Consider the following 17,756-nt stretch of genomic DNA (forward strand, 5'->3'; position numbering starts at 1 on the left):
TCTGGGTTTCCCCAATTAATTGGAGCTGTGGATATTACAGACTTGCCTTTCTGCAGCCTTACCCTCTCCAGCCTATGAGGGCAAAGGCAGGGAGCCCAGAGAGGTTTGTGGCTTACATGGTCAAACACCTGGTTTGTGCAGTTTCGGGATCCCAGGTGGTTTCCAACATTCCCCACGTTTTTCCTATGCGCTATTCCTAATTGCAACAAAATAGGCTCAATAGCACATCTCTTCCACCTCTAGCCTCTAGGGAGTGCGACTCAAAGTGGCCAGCAGTTTCTCTAACACGGGCCACTGCTCTGTCAGTTCTTCCCAGAAGCAGTGTGAGTGCCCCCCACCCCCACCCCCACAGGTGACAAAGGGCTATGCGCTCAGACCTGAGAGTAGGGGTGTCTATGCCAGCTCCGGTGGTGGGGGCAGGGAGCACTCATTGGCCCTGCCAGATCCTGGGGGGCCTGTGGGGAGCCATGTAACAGCTGCTAGAGGTCACGTAGACGGATGTGTCTGAGAAGGCAAGGCTGTGAATGATCAACCCAAGGTATTTGGGTGCGTTCATAGGTGACGTACAATCTATACTGAGAGTCTTAATAGAGGTACATAATTAACCAGGAGTTATAGGAAAGGCACAAAAACAGAATGAACAATAAGTTTCGGGGGCTCACGTCAGTAGGCACAAGCTCCCTGCATGATCTGGATTGAAGTCACCTATATCCCTTCTGATTGGATGTCATAGTGGCTGTGCTATATGGTGATTGGTTATCTTCTATCCACTGTATCCTATAACTTGGGGCTGTAATGGATGTTCGGGGTCCCGGGGCTGAAGACTGAATAAAGAAGTTTGCCACTCAACCTCGTCTGCGGGTCGTTCTTGCGGGTCGAGAGCGACATCTGGTGCCGAAACCCGGGAACCCGACGCTGGACGTGGACCAAAGGTTGGGGTAAGAGCAACGATCAGGAAAGTGCATGCCTATTTCCTGTCTTTAGACAGGGGAAAAAATTCTCTGGGGACGATCCTGAAGGGCTAACATTTTAAGTTCCTCAGAGGGGGGGAGTTTCCAGAATGGGAAACGAATTAGCCCGATATAAGATGGAAGGACCATTAAGGGATATTCTGAAAGCTAACGGCACTCCTTTGAAGTCTCAGACTGCTCGTGCCTTTTTAAAAGAGGCCGGTGAAATTGCTCCTTGGTTTCTGGAGGAAGGACTCTTGAATGTATCACAGTGGGAACATCTTGGGGAAGAATTACGGCGCAGCACTACTGTTACTGCCGGAACTCTTGCGGTATGGTCTTTGGTCAAAGTATGCTTGCAGTCGTCGCGAGAGCGTCTAAAACAGGTGGTACAACAAGGGGGGGAAATTCTGGAGCAGCTAAAGGAAGAATCCCTTGGAGACTCCTCGCGGGCCTCCGATGTGGAAGATAATAGTTCTGATGAGTCTTCCGATACACCGTCTCCGGGTACAATAAAATGCCCTGAAAAGGCTAGGAAGCAAGTGGCCTTGAAGCCCCCAGGTAACGAAAACTCTACTACTGCTCATCTAGTAGAACAGGCCAATAGTCCAACGGCCCCGCCGTGTGAGTGGCCACCGCCTCTTCGGCCTAGTTGTGTAAAGGTGTGTCACTGTTCTGATTGTGTTGCTGCCAATTGGAGGGAAGTCCTTGGCCCAGAAAAGGGGTTTTTCCCAGTACTAGAAGATCAAAATCAGCATAGATATCATCAACCGCTAGATTTTAAACTGGTAAAGCAACTTAAGGAAGCAGTTAGCGCTTATGGGCCCCAAGCAGCTTTTACAGTAGCCATTGTGGAATCGCTGGGAGCGCTTACCCTCACTCCCGAGGATTGGAGCAATTTGGCCAGAGCAGTTTTGAGCGGAGGGCAATATTTGGAATGGAAAATTCAAAATCAAGACAATTGTCAGGACACAGCACGCAGAAATGCTGCCGCTGGAAACCCTCAATGGGATATAGAAATGGCCGGGGGGGGGGGGCAGGCAGCTGTGTTGCGGCCTGCAGGAGGCAAGGTGCCCTAGGCTGCCACTGGCTGGAGGGCGGGCACGCTGGGCAACTGCAGGCTCAAGGACATGCCGTGGCATAACCGTCCGTCAGTCCATGACACAGGAAGCACCGTCTGAGAGGGTGTGTTATGGTGCACGGTGTGAAGCTACAACTGGTTACCACGTTTTTGTCATTTTGCAGTACTTTTGACAGCCATCGGCTCAAGGAATAGAAGGACAGGGACACCCGGGTGGCTCCAGCAGGGAAGTGTCTGACTCTGGCTTTCGGCTCAGGTCACGGTCTCAGGGTTGTGGGCTGGAGCGCCGCGTGTAAGGCTCCATGCTCAGCGGGGAGTCTGCCCGGGGGTCTCCCTTTCCTTCTGCCCCTCCCCACTGTATACGTGCACTCTCTCTAAAACAGTAAAAATAAAAAACACACAAACAAAACCCAAATGTGCACAATTTAAAACTGAATTTGTTTCTCAAGAAAGCTGATGATAAACACCTGAGAGCCCAAACATCTCCTGACAGGGACCGATCAGCACGAGGGCCACAGTGGTACCACTGATGGCGTGGAACCAGAAGAGACACATGGGCTAGAGCCGTCGGCTTCCGGGCAAGGGGCGTTTTAAGAGGACAGGCCCAGAAGCATAATTTTACAGGTTAGGACATACTTGTATGTTGACTTAAAAACCATGACTTTGTCAAATACTTAACATAATTCCACTAATTTTTTATTCCAAATCTCTTCAGATACACATGAAAATGAAGCAATATGCTAGTTTTATAAACAGTTATCTCGAAGAGAAAAGAAACAGCAAAACAAATTCAAATAATAGTGTGATTTTTTTCCTCCATCAGAATCATGGAATCAGGGATGTCTAGGGGGCTCAGCTGGTTAAGCATCTGCCTTCAGCTCAGGTCATGATCTCGGGGTCCTGGGACTGAGCCCCGAGTTGGGCTCCCTGCTAGTGGGGAGCCTGTTTCTTCCTCTGCCTCTGCACCTCTCTCTCAAAGAAATAAAATATTTAAAAAAGAAAATAAATTGCAGTTATTGAAAATACAGCTTGTAAACAGAAAACAGCGACACTCCTTTCTACCAAAGCAGCAGAGGGAATGAAGCCACGAGGCCGCCGGAGCCTGCCTGGCACCTGCGGCGTAGAGCTGAAGTCGTATGATGGGAGTCCACACTATCTGGCCTGTGCTAAGTCTTCCGAGAAAGCCCTGATGTTTAACTGGGTAAACAGATGCTCTGTAATGGAATGACTGAAGTGGACAAGACGTACCAATTTACAGCATCTGTATCTGACTTGACACTCAAAAAAATCTTAGAGACAACTCATTTGATGAGTTTTAATTTATGAGAGCATTTGATCACCTTTGCACTCATAGAGGCAAACAAACAGGCCCTGTAAAAACATCTGCGCTGACATAGTTAACAAGTCTCAATAGAAAAATACCAGACTTGGAGCGCCTGGGTGGCTCAGTCGTAGAGCGTCTGCCTTTGGCTCGGGTTATGATCCCAGGGTCTGGGCATCGGGCCCGCATCAGGTTCCCTGCTCAGCGGGAGGCCTGCTTCTTCTCCCACTCCCCCTGCTTGTGTTCCCTCTCACTGTCTCTCTCTCTGTCAAATAAATAATTAAAAAAAGAAAAAAAGAGAAAAATACCAAACTTAAGGATTTTGTAGAATTTGCTCTGAGCTTACTAATATTTTCTCAGTTAAAAGTGTTATAGCCTATAGAGAAAGCCAGTCAAAGGCTTCAGTTTCAAGTTTATTAACCATAAAATGCAGTTTGGAGATTCCAAACCACTGAATAAAAAAATGAAATTTGATACTAAAAAAAATTTATGTTTCTAATTTTATTAATTTTTTTATTTTTAAATATTAAGATTTTATTTACTGGTTTGAGAGAGAGCGCGAGAATGTGTGCACATGGTGGGGGCGGGACTTGGGAGCAGAGGGAAAGGGAGAGAGAAGACCACAACCAGACTTCCGCTGAGCCGAGTGTGGAGCCCAGTTAAGGGGGGCTGGATCTCATGACCCTGAGATCATGAAAACTGGGCTGAAGTCAAGAGTCAGACGCTTAACCAACTGAGCCACCTATGCGCCCAGTGTATGTTTTTAATATTAGTGACATGGTGTTAGAAATGGTGAAAAATTACAATGTTATTATGTGTCAAGGATATAACGACTGAATAATATTAAGTGGTTTTAAAAGGCCCAAGTATTCTTTTTCTAAAAAAAGTTTCGCAGTTTCTGAATAACGCTACTTGAAAGGTCCGCCAGTGTAGTAAAATCCGTCTGCTCGTCAATATGCAAGTATCCAAAAAATGACTTAATTCCTTTTCACACCCCTTCCCACTTCTCAGTGTGTACCAGTGTGGACACTAAGTGACGGGATCACCCCGGCTATGACTCCGGCCATGGGAGAGGAGAGAGCCGCCGTCAGAACACGAGGTGGGGGTGTGATCCTGACCTCTCTCCCCTGCCTTCTGCCAGTCGCTGGGGGCTCTCCTTAGGCTAATCCCAACCCAAAGCCAGAGGGCAAGGCTGGGCGGTCCCTACCGGGCAGACAGAACGGGAAGGATACAGAAGGGCACCAGAGGCTGCAGAGCTCCGGCCGCAGGAGAGGGTGTTCGGAGGGCTGGGCTCCAACCGGGGAAGGAGGGACCAGCTGCTGGGTTGGGGTTCTCAGAGAGAAAATCTCGGGTCCTCAGGGACGCAGGCAGATGAAGAGCAGGGCCTGAAGAGGCGCACTGGTCACTAAGGCACACCCCCACGCACGGCACGGCACCCTGTCCTGTGTGTGGCACCGGTTCCTGGGCCTGGTGAAAGGGCTCAGAGGAAGGACCCGGGGCACGTGTTCTTTACTACACAAATGGGTCCATCAACCAGTTTAATTTGACAAGAAAAAAATAACCTGACTCGTGACCTGGGCGGGGAGCTCGGGTCACGCCGGTTACGTGGATACGCAGATGTCACAGGGCTACCCACTGCTTGCTCTGAGAAAAAAGAGGAAAGAAGTGGGTCTGTCGCGCAGTTGGGACTCTAAACCCTGCTCTTAGGTGACTTCTACCCAGAGTCATTCTGTTTCCCAGCCACATCCACAGACATTCGAGTTTCTCAAAACTGGGGGCCAGGATGGCAGTCACTGGCATCTAGTGGTCAGAGCTCAGAGATGCTGCTGAGCACATTCCACAATTCACAGGGCAGTCACCAAAATGGAACGGGCAGCCTCCAAGGTCACAGCGGAGCACAAGAAAGCCTGCTTGAGGCTGAATGCCCAATTCCATTTTAACAGCCTTGGGCCAAAGGGTTAAGGAGTAACTGGGTATTCATGTGTAAAACAGCTTGGGCTCTTCCCCCACGTTAAGAACTCTCAGGAACAGGAGGAGGGCCCCTGGCTGGCTCAGCGGGGACAGTATGCACACAGAAAAAGAATTGCCATGAGAGTTATCTGTAGGCTGAGGTCTGAAGAGTCATCCACAGAACTGGGCTGAGGTCCACCACTGCCTTTACAGTCTGAGACTGAGGGGACTCTGAGATCCTGACACCTTCCCTCCCACCATCACACCCTTCAGTACTCACAGGCTCACACCTGTCCCCAGTGACACCCCTTCCTGAAGCAGCCAGACTTGCTCAACTCCCACGCACGCTGCGCACAGCTGCAGACTCTCGAGGTCTTTGGAAGGGTCCGAACCCAACCTGAGCTTCACCTGGCCCCTCCTCACAGAGCCCTTGGTCCGCTCTGCACACAGGGACGCTGGGCCTTACGAGCCCCAGAGGAATCCTAAGCCGCCCACCTCCTGCCCTACCACTCACCAGTTCCTGCAGAGCAGAAAACCGCGTCCTGTCTTCTCCCTTCCATCAGAGCACATTCTACGAAACTGTGCCAGGCCCAGTGTAAGCCCTTCCAATATTTGCTGAACGAATGCCAAAAAGCACCGGTGTATCCGGACTCTCCCTTAAGTAAACGAAACGTCTAGCCCAATTCTTCCTCCTCCCACTTTCTGATCAGGGATGTGCACCGGAATCCCGCCACCTGTTTGTGCAAATAGTTTGACAGAAACCCACTGCACCTTTCTGCTCTGGTGCTGCCTACGGGCCTGTGTTCATGCTGCCATCGACCTCGAGGCAAGGAGCTGCAAGAGACCACGTGACCCACAAGCTTTACCATCTGGCCTTTTCCAGAAAAGGCCCATGACCTTTATTTTGGACGCCCATGATCTTTTTTCACATTGTGATTTCTCTTCCAAGGATGTTCTTTTGCTGTGGAGGTCAGGCCGTCAGCTGTTTGTCTCTGTGGGCCTGATTTTCTCAGCTCAAGAAGACTTCAGAAAATCTTAATAAAATGCCTCGACCCGTGCTTCAGGTACCAGTCCTCATGGTCAACTACTCCAGCACCTTCCAACAGTATCTGCGGCATGAACTGTGTCCCCGTCTGGGAGTAGCCTCCTGTCACATAGTTACAGGGACCTAGCAATTCCCTCTGAAGCTGAGAAACTGTAGGATCGGTTTTGCCAGAATTGAGAGTTTTCTGGCAGAACAGAGATTTAAAACCCCCAGCCATCTGTCAATTTCATTTTGGAAGCTTCCAGGGTTAGCAACCAAGGTCAGAATCCCAGCTTTTACACCTAAGAAAAGTAGAACAGCAAGTGGCCAGGGGGCTGAGCTCATCTACCTCCTGCACTGGGCTCCCGGGCAGCTGAGGTGGGAGAGAACTGTGGCTCTCCCTCTCTCAGCGTGTGGCTGGCAGGGTGAGCAGCTGGAATTCGGCTCGGAAACCACCCTGCCCATGCAGTTTTCCAATCTCGCCCAATTCCAAGGCATGTACTGGTCTGTTTCTCCTTGGGAGGAAGGTCTAAGGTCTTCCTCATCTCGCTCCCCTACTGGGTTACTCCCCACCCATCGCTGTAGACAGCAGTACACACTCAACTGTTGCTGAACTCACGAATGGCATTAACAAATTACAAACTTACACGTAAAAACAAAATTTGATAGTTAAAAATAAATGCAATTAAAAACGGATATACACTGTGGGAAGGACAAAGCCATCCCCAAGTCCTATTTTAAAACATCCGAAGTACTGTAAAAACAGAAGGTGCCTTGTACATCTATGACGCCGTTGACTTAGATTAGTAATGATACTTACTTGAAAGGAACAATTACCCAGAAATTAGTGACTCCATTCAACAAACGGCACAAAACAAATCACAGCAACCTACACTACCTATGCCGCTGGGAGCCGGCTCCCGACGAAGGCACTGTCATCTGAAAACCGCTCCATAAACAAAGCACGCTCAAATTTGACACTTTCCTGTGTGTAACTATCTCAAAGCTAATTCATAAAATTAAAAAAAAAAAAAACAAACAGAGAAAATTTCATCTCAAAAGTGAGCAGAAACCCATCTGACATACCTTCGCAAACACTCTCCAGAGAGAAGTATGTGGTCTGACTGATGTAGCCCGCGCCCTCCATCAGCGAAGTCACACAGCCGATCAGCACGTGGGGGCCGGACGGCGACAGGCCCCCGCCCTGGCTCTTGCTGTCGCCTTCCCACTTATCAGAGACGGCCTCCACCTGTAAGACAACCTGCTGCTCAAACCGCAGGCTACAGGAAAGTATCTCTCATGAAGACAGGTATTCCAAACATGAGAGTGCATTAATAGGGTTACACAGTGCAATCAAGGCCAGTTTATCCAGAATACAAAGAAGTTTCACACGTGAAAAGTGATCAGTATAATACACCACACATTGGTAAAACAAACAAAGGGAAAAAAATACACGAAATTCTCAGCTGACGCAGAGAAAACATTTGACAAAACAACCCCCTTTCATGAGAGAACGCTCCAACCAAGAATTGAAGGAGATTTCAACATGATTAAGCCCACATAAGAAAAACCCACGCCTAACCTCACCTTCAATGACAGAAAAATTGAAAGGTTTTCCATTAGGATAAGGAACCAGGCAAGGAAACTTTGCTACATCTGTTCAAAAAAAGTATTCAGGCCCTAACCAGAGAAACTGGACAAGAAAAAGAAGTAAAAGGCACTTAAACTAGAACGAAAAAGTTAAAATATTTGTTTGTAGTGGTATGATTTTATATGTAGAAACTGCTAAATATTCCATAAAAATCTATTAATTTTTTAAATTTCAGCTAATAAATTCAGCAAACCTGTAGAATACAAGATCAATATAGAAAAATCCCTCTCCTATATGTGCACTCACAATGAACGAGCCCAAACCAGAAATCTGGAAAACAATTCCATTTACAATATCGTCAGAAAATAATAAAACACTTAGGAATAAAGTTAAGCAAAAAGATGAAATACATACACTAAAAGCTACAAAATGTGGCTGAGAGAAGTTAAAAAAAGACACAGACGGACAAAGCATTCATGGACTAGGAGACCTAATATGAAGGTACCAATACTATCCCATGGGATGTACAGATTCGATGTAACCCTCTCGAAATCCCAGGAACATTTTCAATGGTATTCTAAAGTTCACATGGACTCTCAAGGGACCCTGAACAGCAAAAACAACCTTGAAAAGGGAGAACAAAGTTCTGTGAAGCCTCAGCAATCAAGAGCGTGTAGCGCCATAAAGACAAACTCAAGACCGATGGTAAAGAGTGTGCGCCAGTGACCTTCACAAGGGCACGGAGACCACTCAAAGGAGAAAAGGTACCCCACTGTGCGGTCCTCTCGAATAATGGTGCTGATCGCAGGGTGGCTCAGTGGGGTAGAGCCTCTGCCTTCGGCTCAGGTCATGCAGGTGATCCCAGGTCCGGGGATGGAGGCCCCCCCCCCCCCCCCGAGCCGGGCTCTCTCCTCAGCAGGGAGGCTCCTTCTGCCTCTCTCTCTCTCTGCCTACTTGTGATCTCTGTCAAATAACTAAATAAATCTTTAAAAAAAATCGTGCTGAGAAAATGACACCAACGCGCAAATGAACGAAGGCGAACCCTTACCCAACACCATATTAAAAAATTAACACGAGGTGGATCAGACTTAAATCTAAGAGCTAGAACTATTAAACTTTTAGAAGCAAGCAAAGGTGAAAATCTTCATGATCTTGGATTAATCAATGACTTTTTCATTGTCATAGCCAAAGCACAGTCAACTAAAAAAAAAAGGATAAATTCCACTTCACCAAAATTTGAAATGTCCTTGTATCGAAGAAAATGATCAACTGAAGCTGAGAAGATAACCCACAGCACAGCAGGAACGCTTGTAAATCACGTATCTGATAAAAGATCAACACCCAGAATATATAAAGAATTTCTGTAAGTCAAGAAGAAAATAAACAAGACAATGAAAATATGGACAAAGAACTTAAATAGGCATTTCTCCAAATAAGGTTTATAAATGACCAAGCACATGAAAAGATGTTCAGCGTCACTGATTATTAAGGGAAGGTAAATCAAACCCACAGCAAAATACCACTCTGTATCCACTAGGACGGCTACTCTCAAAAAAAAAGAAAAAAGAAAGTAACTTGTGTTGGCCAAGATGTAGAAAAACTGGAATCCCTGGGCATTGCTGGAAGGAACAGAAATGGTGCAGCTACTATGGAAAAGTTTGCTGGTTCCTCAAAGAGCTAAACACAGAATGACTATACGACTTCTTTAATTCCACTGCAAGGCATATACCCGACAGAAAACGGGGACTCAAAGACACTTGCTCAGAGCAGCATCATTCACGATACCCAAAAGGTAGAAACAACCTAAGTGTTCAACAGATGACGGTACTAAGTGTAATCTATACATACAGTGGACTATTCCTCAGCCATAAAAAGGAATAAAATTCTGATACAGGTTACATGGATAAACCTTGAAAATACTATGCCAAGTTCAGTAATGCAAATACGCAAGGACAAATATTGCATGATTCCATGTGTGTGAGATACCTAGAAGAGTCAAATTCATAGAGATAGAAAGTAAAACTGAATTATTGTTTTAGGAGCGATGGTAAAATTGGGAAAATGATGATAATGGGTATGTACCTGTCACTGGGTTGTATACCAAAAATGGTTAAAATGGTAAATCTTATGTATATTTCACTATAGTAAAGCTGTGTAAAAAATAAGGAAATTCCACATCCTTCATGAAATCAGTACATACTACCTAATGTGGGCAAAGCAAGCGAAGGTATGAGCACACTGTTCAAGTGACTCAGGAATCTACTGAAAAGCTGAGAGCAGAACCCAAGGAGCGCTCCGAGCCTGAGGAAATAAAGGACAGCGGGAGTACACGCGATTTCTTTCTTTCGGTAGCAGTGTAGGCCAGAGCAACCTTCTAAAACTTTCTGCAATAACAGAGACATTTTGCGTTTGTGCGGCCTGATTTGGTAGCCACCAGCTGCACTTAGCACTGAAAATGTGGTTAGTGAAGCTGAGCAATCTTAAATTTTATTTACTTTTAATACGTTTAAATGTAAACATGATTGATGCTATCATCTTGAAGGATGCAATTCTAAAATGTTACTTAAATGTACTATTTTTTAAAAAAGATTTTCTTTATTTATTTGACAGACAGAGATCACAAGCAGGCAGAGAGGCAGGCAGAGATAGAGGAGGCAGCAGGCTCCCCGCTGAGCAGAGAGCCCCATGCGGGACTCGATCCCAGGACCCTGAGATCATGACCTGAGCCGAAGGCAGAGGCTTTAACCCACTGAGCCACCCAGGCGCCCCTAAATGTACTATTTTTAAGATTTAAAAAGATAATATTAAGCATTAAACTGCCATTTGCTAACTAGAATAAAGTATACCTCAAACATTTTTTTTGAAAGATTTTATTTATTTACTTATGTGAAAGAGAAAGAGTAAGTGAGCAGGAGGGAGAGGGAGAGAGAATCTGAAGTAAGACTCGGTGCTGAGCACAGAGCCCAACACGGGGCTTGATCCCATGACCCTGAGATCATGACCTGAGCCAAAAACCAAGAGTTGGACGCTCAATCGACGGAGCCCTCCAGGTGCCCCAAACCATTTTTTTTTTTTTTTTTTGAGAGAGAGAGAATGCACGTGCGCATGGGGCTGGGTGGGAATGGGAGAGGGAGAAAGACAAGTTCAAGCAGGCTCCATGCCCAGCAAGGAGCCTGATGTGGTGCTGATCCCACAATCCCTGAGATCTGGACCTGAGCCAAAATCAAGAGTCCGATGCTTAACCTTACCCCAGGCCCTCCTCATCTAAATCATTTTTTAAAAAGAGAATTTATTTATTTATCTGACAGAGAGAGAGAGAGATCACAAGTAGGCAGAGGCAGACGGAGCCAGGGTGGGGGCGGGGGGAAGCACGCTCCCTGCTGAGCAGAGAGCCCGATGTGGGGCCGATCCCAGGACCCTGAGATCAGGATATAAGCCAAAGGCAGAAGTTTAACGGACTGAGCCACCCAGGCGCCCCTCAACCATTTTTTAAAAAAAGAATTTATTTATTTGACAGAAAGAGAGCACAAGTAAGCATGAAGAAAAGCAGGCTCTCTGCTGAACAGGGAGCCCGATGTGGGGCTTGATCCCTGGATCCCAGAATCATGACCTGAGCAGAAGGCAGCCACTTAACCAAGTGAGCCACCCAGACGCCCCTCATCTCAACCATTTTTAAAAAGGAGTTCAACTCCCTAAATTTGCCAACTACCAAATTATATGACAAAACCCAGCAGCTTTCCTACATATGAAGAAAAATACTAATTTAAAAATTTAGGGGGCACAGAGTGGTGCCATAAGTTGAGTATCTGATTCTTGGTTTCAGCTCAGGTCTAATCTCTGGGTCACAGGGTTGAGCCCTCCACTGGGCTCCACACTGGGCATGGAGCCTACTTGAGATTCCTGCTCTCCCTCTGCACCTCCTGCTCATGCTCTTGTTCTCTCTCTAAAGTAAATAAAGAAATCTTTAAAAAAAAATACAAAGCAAAGTCATATTGATAATGGAATATAAACATTAAAGTTCTTGGAAATAAAAAATTTGTAGAATCTAAATAAAGGTATTGAGCTACCAAAAGAAGATAAAGGAGGCTTACGTAATCGGGGAAGTTGTCTCAGGAGATGCGAATGCGTGATCTACTGGTCGCTCGGCCTAAACGGTTCCACAAACTCAGTGCTGTCCAAAGAGATTCTGAGCTGAATAGGAGGGACAATAGAATGACCCCAGTGTTCACCCAGAATAATCAGAGAGCGGGAGAATGCTATCCACGTCGAGGAGGGAAACCCGCCTACCACCCAAGGATGAGACAGTGCCGCGAGGGCCGACACACAGGCATGAGGACCAACAGGGCCCCATACAGATGGGGTCTGGTGTATGATAAAGGGACACTCTTGATCAGAAGGAAAAAAGTGGGATGACCGGTCAGCTCCTGAGAGAGAAATGTCTGGTTCCCTCTTTCAGCCTGTATAGCATATAAATTTCAGGCAGACTAAATATTTAAATGTCAATAGACAATTTTCAGAGAAAACTTGACTGCCTATGTCTAAGAAGTGGAACAAGCCTCTCTAAGGATTCTTAGAGGCCAAAAGCCACAAGGAAAAAAGATAGACACATTTAACTACATAAAACAAAACTTGAAAAAATAGTCAAAACATAATCTCGGGAGAAGCAGCTACAATACTTTCATATAACAATATTCCTTAAAAAGCTCTCATTTCCCAACAAGACAAGGATGTGCACTCGTCCCACTTTTATTTGCTGGAGTACTGCAAGTCCTAGCCACAGCAGTTAGACGACATACAGAATAAGCAGCATCCAGATTGGTAAGAAAGAAGTTAACATACGCAGATGACACGATACAATATACGTTTAGAAAACCCGAAAGGCTCCACCAAAAAACTGGAACTGATAAATGAACTTAGTAAAATCACAGAATACATATCGATATAGAAAAATCTGTCGCATTTGTATACACTAATAATGAAGCTGCAGAAGGTGAACTTGAGAAAGTCATCCCATTTACAATTGGATCAAAAACAATAAAATACTTAGGAATAAACTTAACCAAAAAGGTGAAAGACCTGCGCTCTGAAAACACTGAAACCCTGAGGAAAGACACTCAGGACGCTGCAGGAAATGGAAGCACATTCCACGCTCATGGGTTAGAGGAAAAATACTATTCAAACGTCTATACCACCCAAAGCAATCTACCCGTTCCATGCAAGCCCTCTCAAAATGCCGACAGCACTGTTCACAGAACTAGAACAAACAATCCTGAAACTCGTATGGAGCCACAAAGACCTCGAACGGACAAAGCAATCCTGAAAAGGAAAAACAAAACTGGAAGCATCACAACTCCAGACCTCGAGTTACAAAGCAACAGTAATTAAAACATTATGGTCCAGGCATAAAAACAGACACAAAAATCAAGGGAATAGGATAAAAAAACCCCAGAAATAAACCCACAGTTACAGGGTCAGTAAATGTTCGACAAAGGGATGAATATCCAATGGGAGGGAAGCAGGCAGTCTCTTCAACAAATGGTGTTGGGAAAACTGCACAGAGACATGTAAAAGCATGAAACTGGACTACACTCTTACACCACACGCAAAAGTAAACTCAAAATGGATGAAAGACCTAAATATGAGGCCTGAAATAACAAAAATCTCAGAAGGGAGCACAGGCAGTAATTTCTCTGACATCAGTCATAACATCTTTCTAGATGTGGCTCCTGAGTCAAGTCCCACTCCTATTGGGACTTCATTAAAATAAAAAGCTTGTGCTCAGCAAAGGAAATAATCAACAAAACTAAAAAGCAACATACTAGGGGCGCCTGGGTGGCTCAGTGGGTTAAGCCTCTGCCTTCAGCTTGGGTCATGATCCCAGGGTCCTGGGATCGAGCCCCGCATCGGGCTCTCTGCTCAGCAGGGAGCCTGCTTCCTCCTCTCTCTGTCTGCCTCTCTGCCTACTTGTGATCCCTCTCTGTCAAATAAATAAATAAAATCTTAAAAAATAAATAAAAAGCAACATATTCAATGGAAAAAGTTATTTGTAAATGACATCTCTGATAAATAGTATCCAAAATATATAAAAATTTCCTTTAACACCCCAAACCAAATAATCCAATTAAAAATGGGCAGAAGACATGAACAGAGATTTCTCCCAAGAAGACATCCAGACGACCAAGAGACACATGAAAAGATGTTGGACTTCTCATCAGGGAAACACGAATCAAAACCACGATGAGACTCAATGTCAGGCTGGTCAGAATGGTCACAAGTAACAAGTCAGGAAACAACAGGTGCTGGCTAGGATGTAGAGAAAGGGGAGCTTCCCGCACTGGTGGGAATGCAAGCTGCTGTAGCCCCTCTGGAGAACAGTATGGAGGTTCCTCAAAAGTTAAAAAGAGGGCACCTGCCTGGCTCAGTCATTGGGCTGCTGTCTTTGGCTCAGGTCATGATCCCAGGTCCTGGGATAAAGTCCCCCATGGGGCTCCCTGCTCAGCTGGGAGCCTGCTTCTCTCTCCCTCTCCCTCCTGCTTCCCCTACTTGTGCTCTCTCTCTCAAATAAACAAAACCAGAAAGAAAGAAAGGGAAAGAAACAAAGAAACAAACAAACAAACTGGACCCTTATCTTTTAAAAAAAAAAAAAAAAGCTGGGGCACCTGGGGGGCTTAGTCAGTTAAATGTCTGCCTTCGGCTCAGATCATGATCCCAGGGTTCTGGGATCAAGCCCCGCATCGGGCTCCCTGCTCCGAGGGAAGCCTGCTTCTCTCTCTCCCACTTCCCGTGCTTGTGTTTCCTCTCTCACTGTGTCTCTGTCAAATAAATACATAAATAAGCGAAAGTAGAGCTACCCTATGATCAGGTCATCGCACCACAAGGTATTTGCCCCCGAAATACAAAACCATGAATTTCCAGGGTACGCGTATCTCCTACTTTTACAGCAGCATTATTTACAACAGCTGAATTATGGAAGGAGCCCACGTGTCCACCAAGAGATGAGTGAATAAAGAAGAGGTAGTATATAGCCATACACAAAATGCAATACTACTCAGTCATCAAAAGATGAATCTTGCCATTTGCAACGACACGGATAGAAGCAGAGGATATTCTGCTGCACGAAGTAGAGAAAGGCAAATACCATATGATTCCACGCATACGTGGAATTTAAGAAACAAAACCAATGAGCAAAGAGGGAAAAGAAGGCAAAATAAACCGAGAAACAGATTTGTAATTATACAAAATGATAGTCACCAGAGGAGAGAGGTGGGGGGATGGGTGAAATAGATGATGGTGATTAAGAGTTTAAAAAAACTTTTTTATTTTTATTTTTTTTTTGAAATTTTATTTATTTATTTGCAGACAGAGATCACAAGCAGGCAGAGAGGCAGGCAGAGAGAGAGAGAGGAGGAAGCAGGCTCCCCGTTGAGCAGAGAGCCCGATGCGGGACTCGACCCCAGGACCCTGAGATCATGACCCGAGCTGAAGGCAGAGGCTTCACCCACTGAGCCACCCAGGCGCCCCTATGAACCGTTGTTTGAAGTGGAAATGACATTTCACAGAGAAATTCTGAACCCCAGTAGTTTTCCTCCCAAAGACCAAAGAGTCAAGAATGGGGAGAGGGAGAATGAAGCCTGGGCAGGGTGACACGGTGAGATCACATTGAAAAAGCAGCTATGCAAAGAAAAATTTTCCCTAAAGAACAAGTTCTTTATTATATTTTTAACAGCTTATGACAGACTGTGGTGACAGCTGCATAACTCTGTGAATATATTAAAACACTGAACTGTATACCTCAAGTGAGTACGTAGATTATATCTCAATAGAACGTTTTCTGAAGGTTTTACTTATTTATTTGACATACACAGACAGTCGGCAGGGAGAGGCAGAGGCCGAGCGAGAAGCAGACTTCTGGCTGAGCCTGAAGCCCCGGAGCAGGACTAGACCCGAGGACCCTGGGATCCTGACCTGAGGACCTGAGCCCAAGGCAGATGCTTGACTGACCCAGCCACCCTGGCGTCCTGTCTCAATAAAACTCTTTTTCCCCCCCAAAGATCTATTTATTTATTTATCTGACAGACAGAGATCACAAGCAGGCAGAGAGGCAGAGAGAGAGAGGAGGAAGCAGGCTCCCCGCCGAGCAGAGAGCCCCATGCGGGGCTCGATCCCAGGACCTGGGGATCATGGTGGGAGCCGAAGACAGAGGCTTCACCCACTGCGCCCCCCAGGCGTCCCGGTAATACTGTTTTTAAGTAAAAATAATTGATGATAGAGTCCACTAATCACGTCTGCCAACCGGATTACAAGGGCCCGCTCTTTCTGCCCCGTGGACTTTGTGGGGCCTGCTGGAACAGGGCTCCTAAATCGAATACGCCTGGAAGGCTATGGTCCACGGCCATTCTTGGTGGCTAAGAGTGGGCCCCTGGAAGCGGGGGTGGACACAGCTGTTTCTACTCGCAAGCGCGTGCAGGCGAGACGCGCGCTTCCGCGCACAAAGCCAAGAACAAGACAGGGACTCCCGGTGGCACACGGAAGCAGACCGGGGTGCCTGGGGGCGTCGCCGGTGCTCCTGGAACCGCGGCGCGGCTGGTGCCGCCTTCTGAAGCGACCCTCGCGCGGACGTCACTGGCCGCAGAGTCCGTGGGATGCTGTGGCCTCGAGGATTGAAACTTCCCGGAAAGCAACCCGCTAAGGGTGCAGGTTTGCCCGAAGAAAAAGAGGCTCCAACGGTTCTCCATCTGCGCGGATTTGCAAGCGCTGAGCCTCCTCCGCCACCCGCGTTTCCTGCTCAGCGACCTCCTTCTGCGGAGCCGGCGTCGCGCGCCCAAACTGCCCCGGAGGTCTCGGGGCAGAAACCGAGGGCGCCCTGGGCAGGCGCGCCGCACCGCACCTCACCGCGCCGCACCGCGCGCTCGGCCTGCGCACGCCCCGAGGCTCCCCGAAGGCCGAGCCGCGCCGACGCGGGCGCCGCGAGCCGCGCAGCCTTACCCGGACGGCTCGGAGTCCGCGGGACACCCGGTCCTCTTGCACGACCGCGATGACCTCCTGGCCCACGTCGAGCAGCGCCTTGCTGGCCACCGCGTCGCCGGAGAAGTAGACCAGGTCGTCGATCATGCCGTAGTCGCTGCAGTACCTCGTCACCACTCCCCGCACGCTCCGCAGCTTCGGGTCGCCTGAGACGCACACACGGCGCTGCACGACCCGGGGGAGCACGAGGAAGGCGGGGCCCCGGGGCGGGCTTTGTCCTCCGAGACCTCCCGGTGCCCGGGGCAGGGGGCCGCAGCCCAGCTCTCCGGGCCCGCTCCCGGGGGTCACGCGGAGACCGGCTCCACGCACGCGGCGGTCTGGGGGTGCGTGACCGAAGCGGGTCCAGCGCAGAGCCGGCCCCTTACCGCGAGCTGCCGGGGTCGGGGCCGCGCGGGGTCGGGGTCGGGGGCGGGGCCGCGGAGGGTCGGGGTCGAGGCCGCGCGGGGTCGGGGGCGGGGTCGGGGCCGCGGAGGGTCGGGGTCGGGGTCGCGGAGGGTCGGGGGCGGGGTCGGGGCCGCGCGGGGTCGGGGTCGGGGGCGGGGTCGGCGCACGGACGGCTCCCGCGGCGGCTCCCCGCTCCCCCCGGACTCGCTCCGCTCTCCAGAGCTCGGCGAGACCCCTGACCGCCGGCGCCCACGGGGAGCACGGGCCGCTCGGATCCCCGCCGCCTCGAGCCCGCCGCCCCGCACGAGGCCGCCCTCCGCGCCCCGCGAGGCACCTTCCGCGAGCTCGGCGCCCGGCGTCGCCGCGCCGTCGGCCGGGCCGTCCGCCCTCCTCCAGAAGAACGCCACCAGCTTGGTCGCGAGTCGCAGCAT

The 17,756-nt window shown here is 48.3% G+C and overlaps 1 protein-coding gene and 1 long non-coding RNA gene across 3 annotated transcripts in view; one reads left to right on the forward strand and one right to left on the reverse strand.

Annotated features, from left to right (window-relative positions):
* MOV10L1 (Mov10 like RISC complex RNA helicase 1) overlaps nucleotides 1-17,756 on the reverse strand; it is a 62,071-nt gene extending 44,315 nt beyond the window's left edge. The window contains exons 1-3 of the mRNA XM_059401729.1: nucleotides 17,660-17,756; nucleotides 16,903-17,087; nucleotides 7,413-7,575 (exon numbers count right to left, since the gene is read on the reverse strand). Coding sequence (XP_059257712.1) covers nucleotides 7,413-7,575; nucleotides 16,903-17,087; nucleotides 17,660-17,756 — 445 coding nt within the window. The remainder of the gene's footprint in view (nucleotides 1-7,412; nucleotides 7,576-16,902; nucleotides 17,088-17,659) is intronic.
* On the forward strand, nucleotides 687-15,944 carry LOC132019093 (uncharacterized). 2 transcript variants are annotated; one of them, XR_009404693.1, is made up of 3 exons: nucleotides 687-938; nucleotides 4,364-4,451; nucleotides 15,783-15,944. It is a non-coding gene; the product is annotated as an uncharacterized LOC132019093 (long non-coding RNA). The 2 variants fall into 2 exon arrangements; XR_009404694.1 differs by lacking the exon at nucleotides 15,783-15,944 and adding an exon at nucleotides 6,013-6,304.

This window comes from Mustela nigripes, chromosome 6 (genome assembly GCF_022355385.1).
Source record: "Mustela nigripes isolate SB6536 chromosome 6, MUSNIG.SB6536, whole genome shotgun sequence".
Classification (NCBI taxonomy): Eukaryota; Metazoa; Chordata; class Mammalia; order Carnivora; family Mustelidae; genus Mustela; species Mustela nigripes.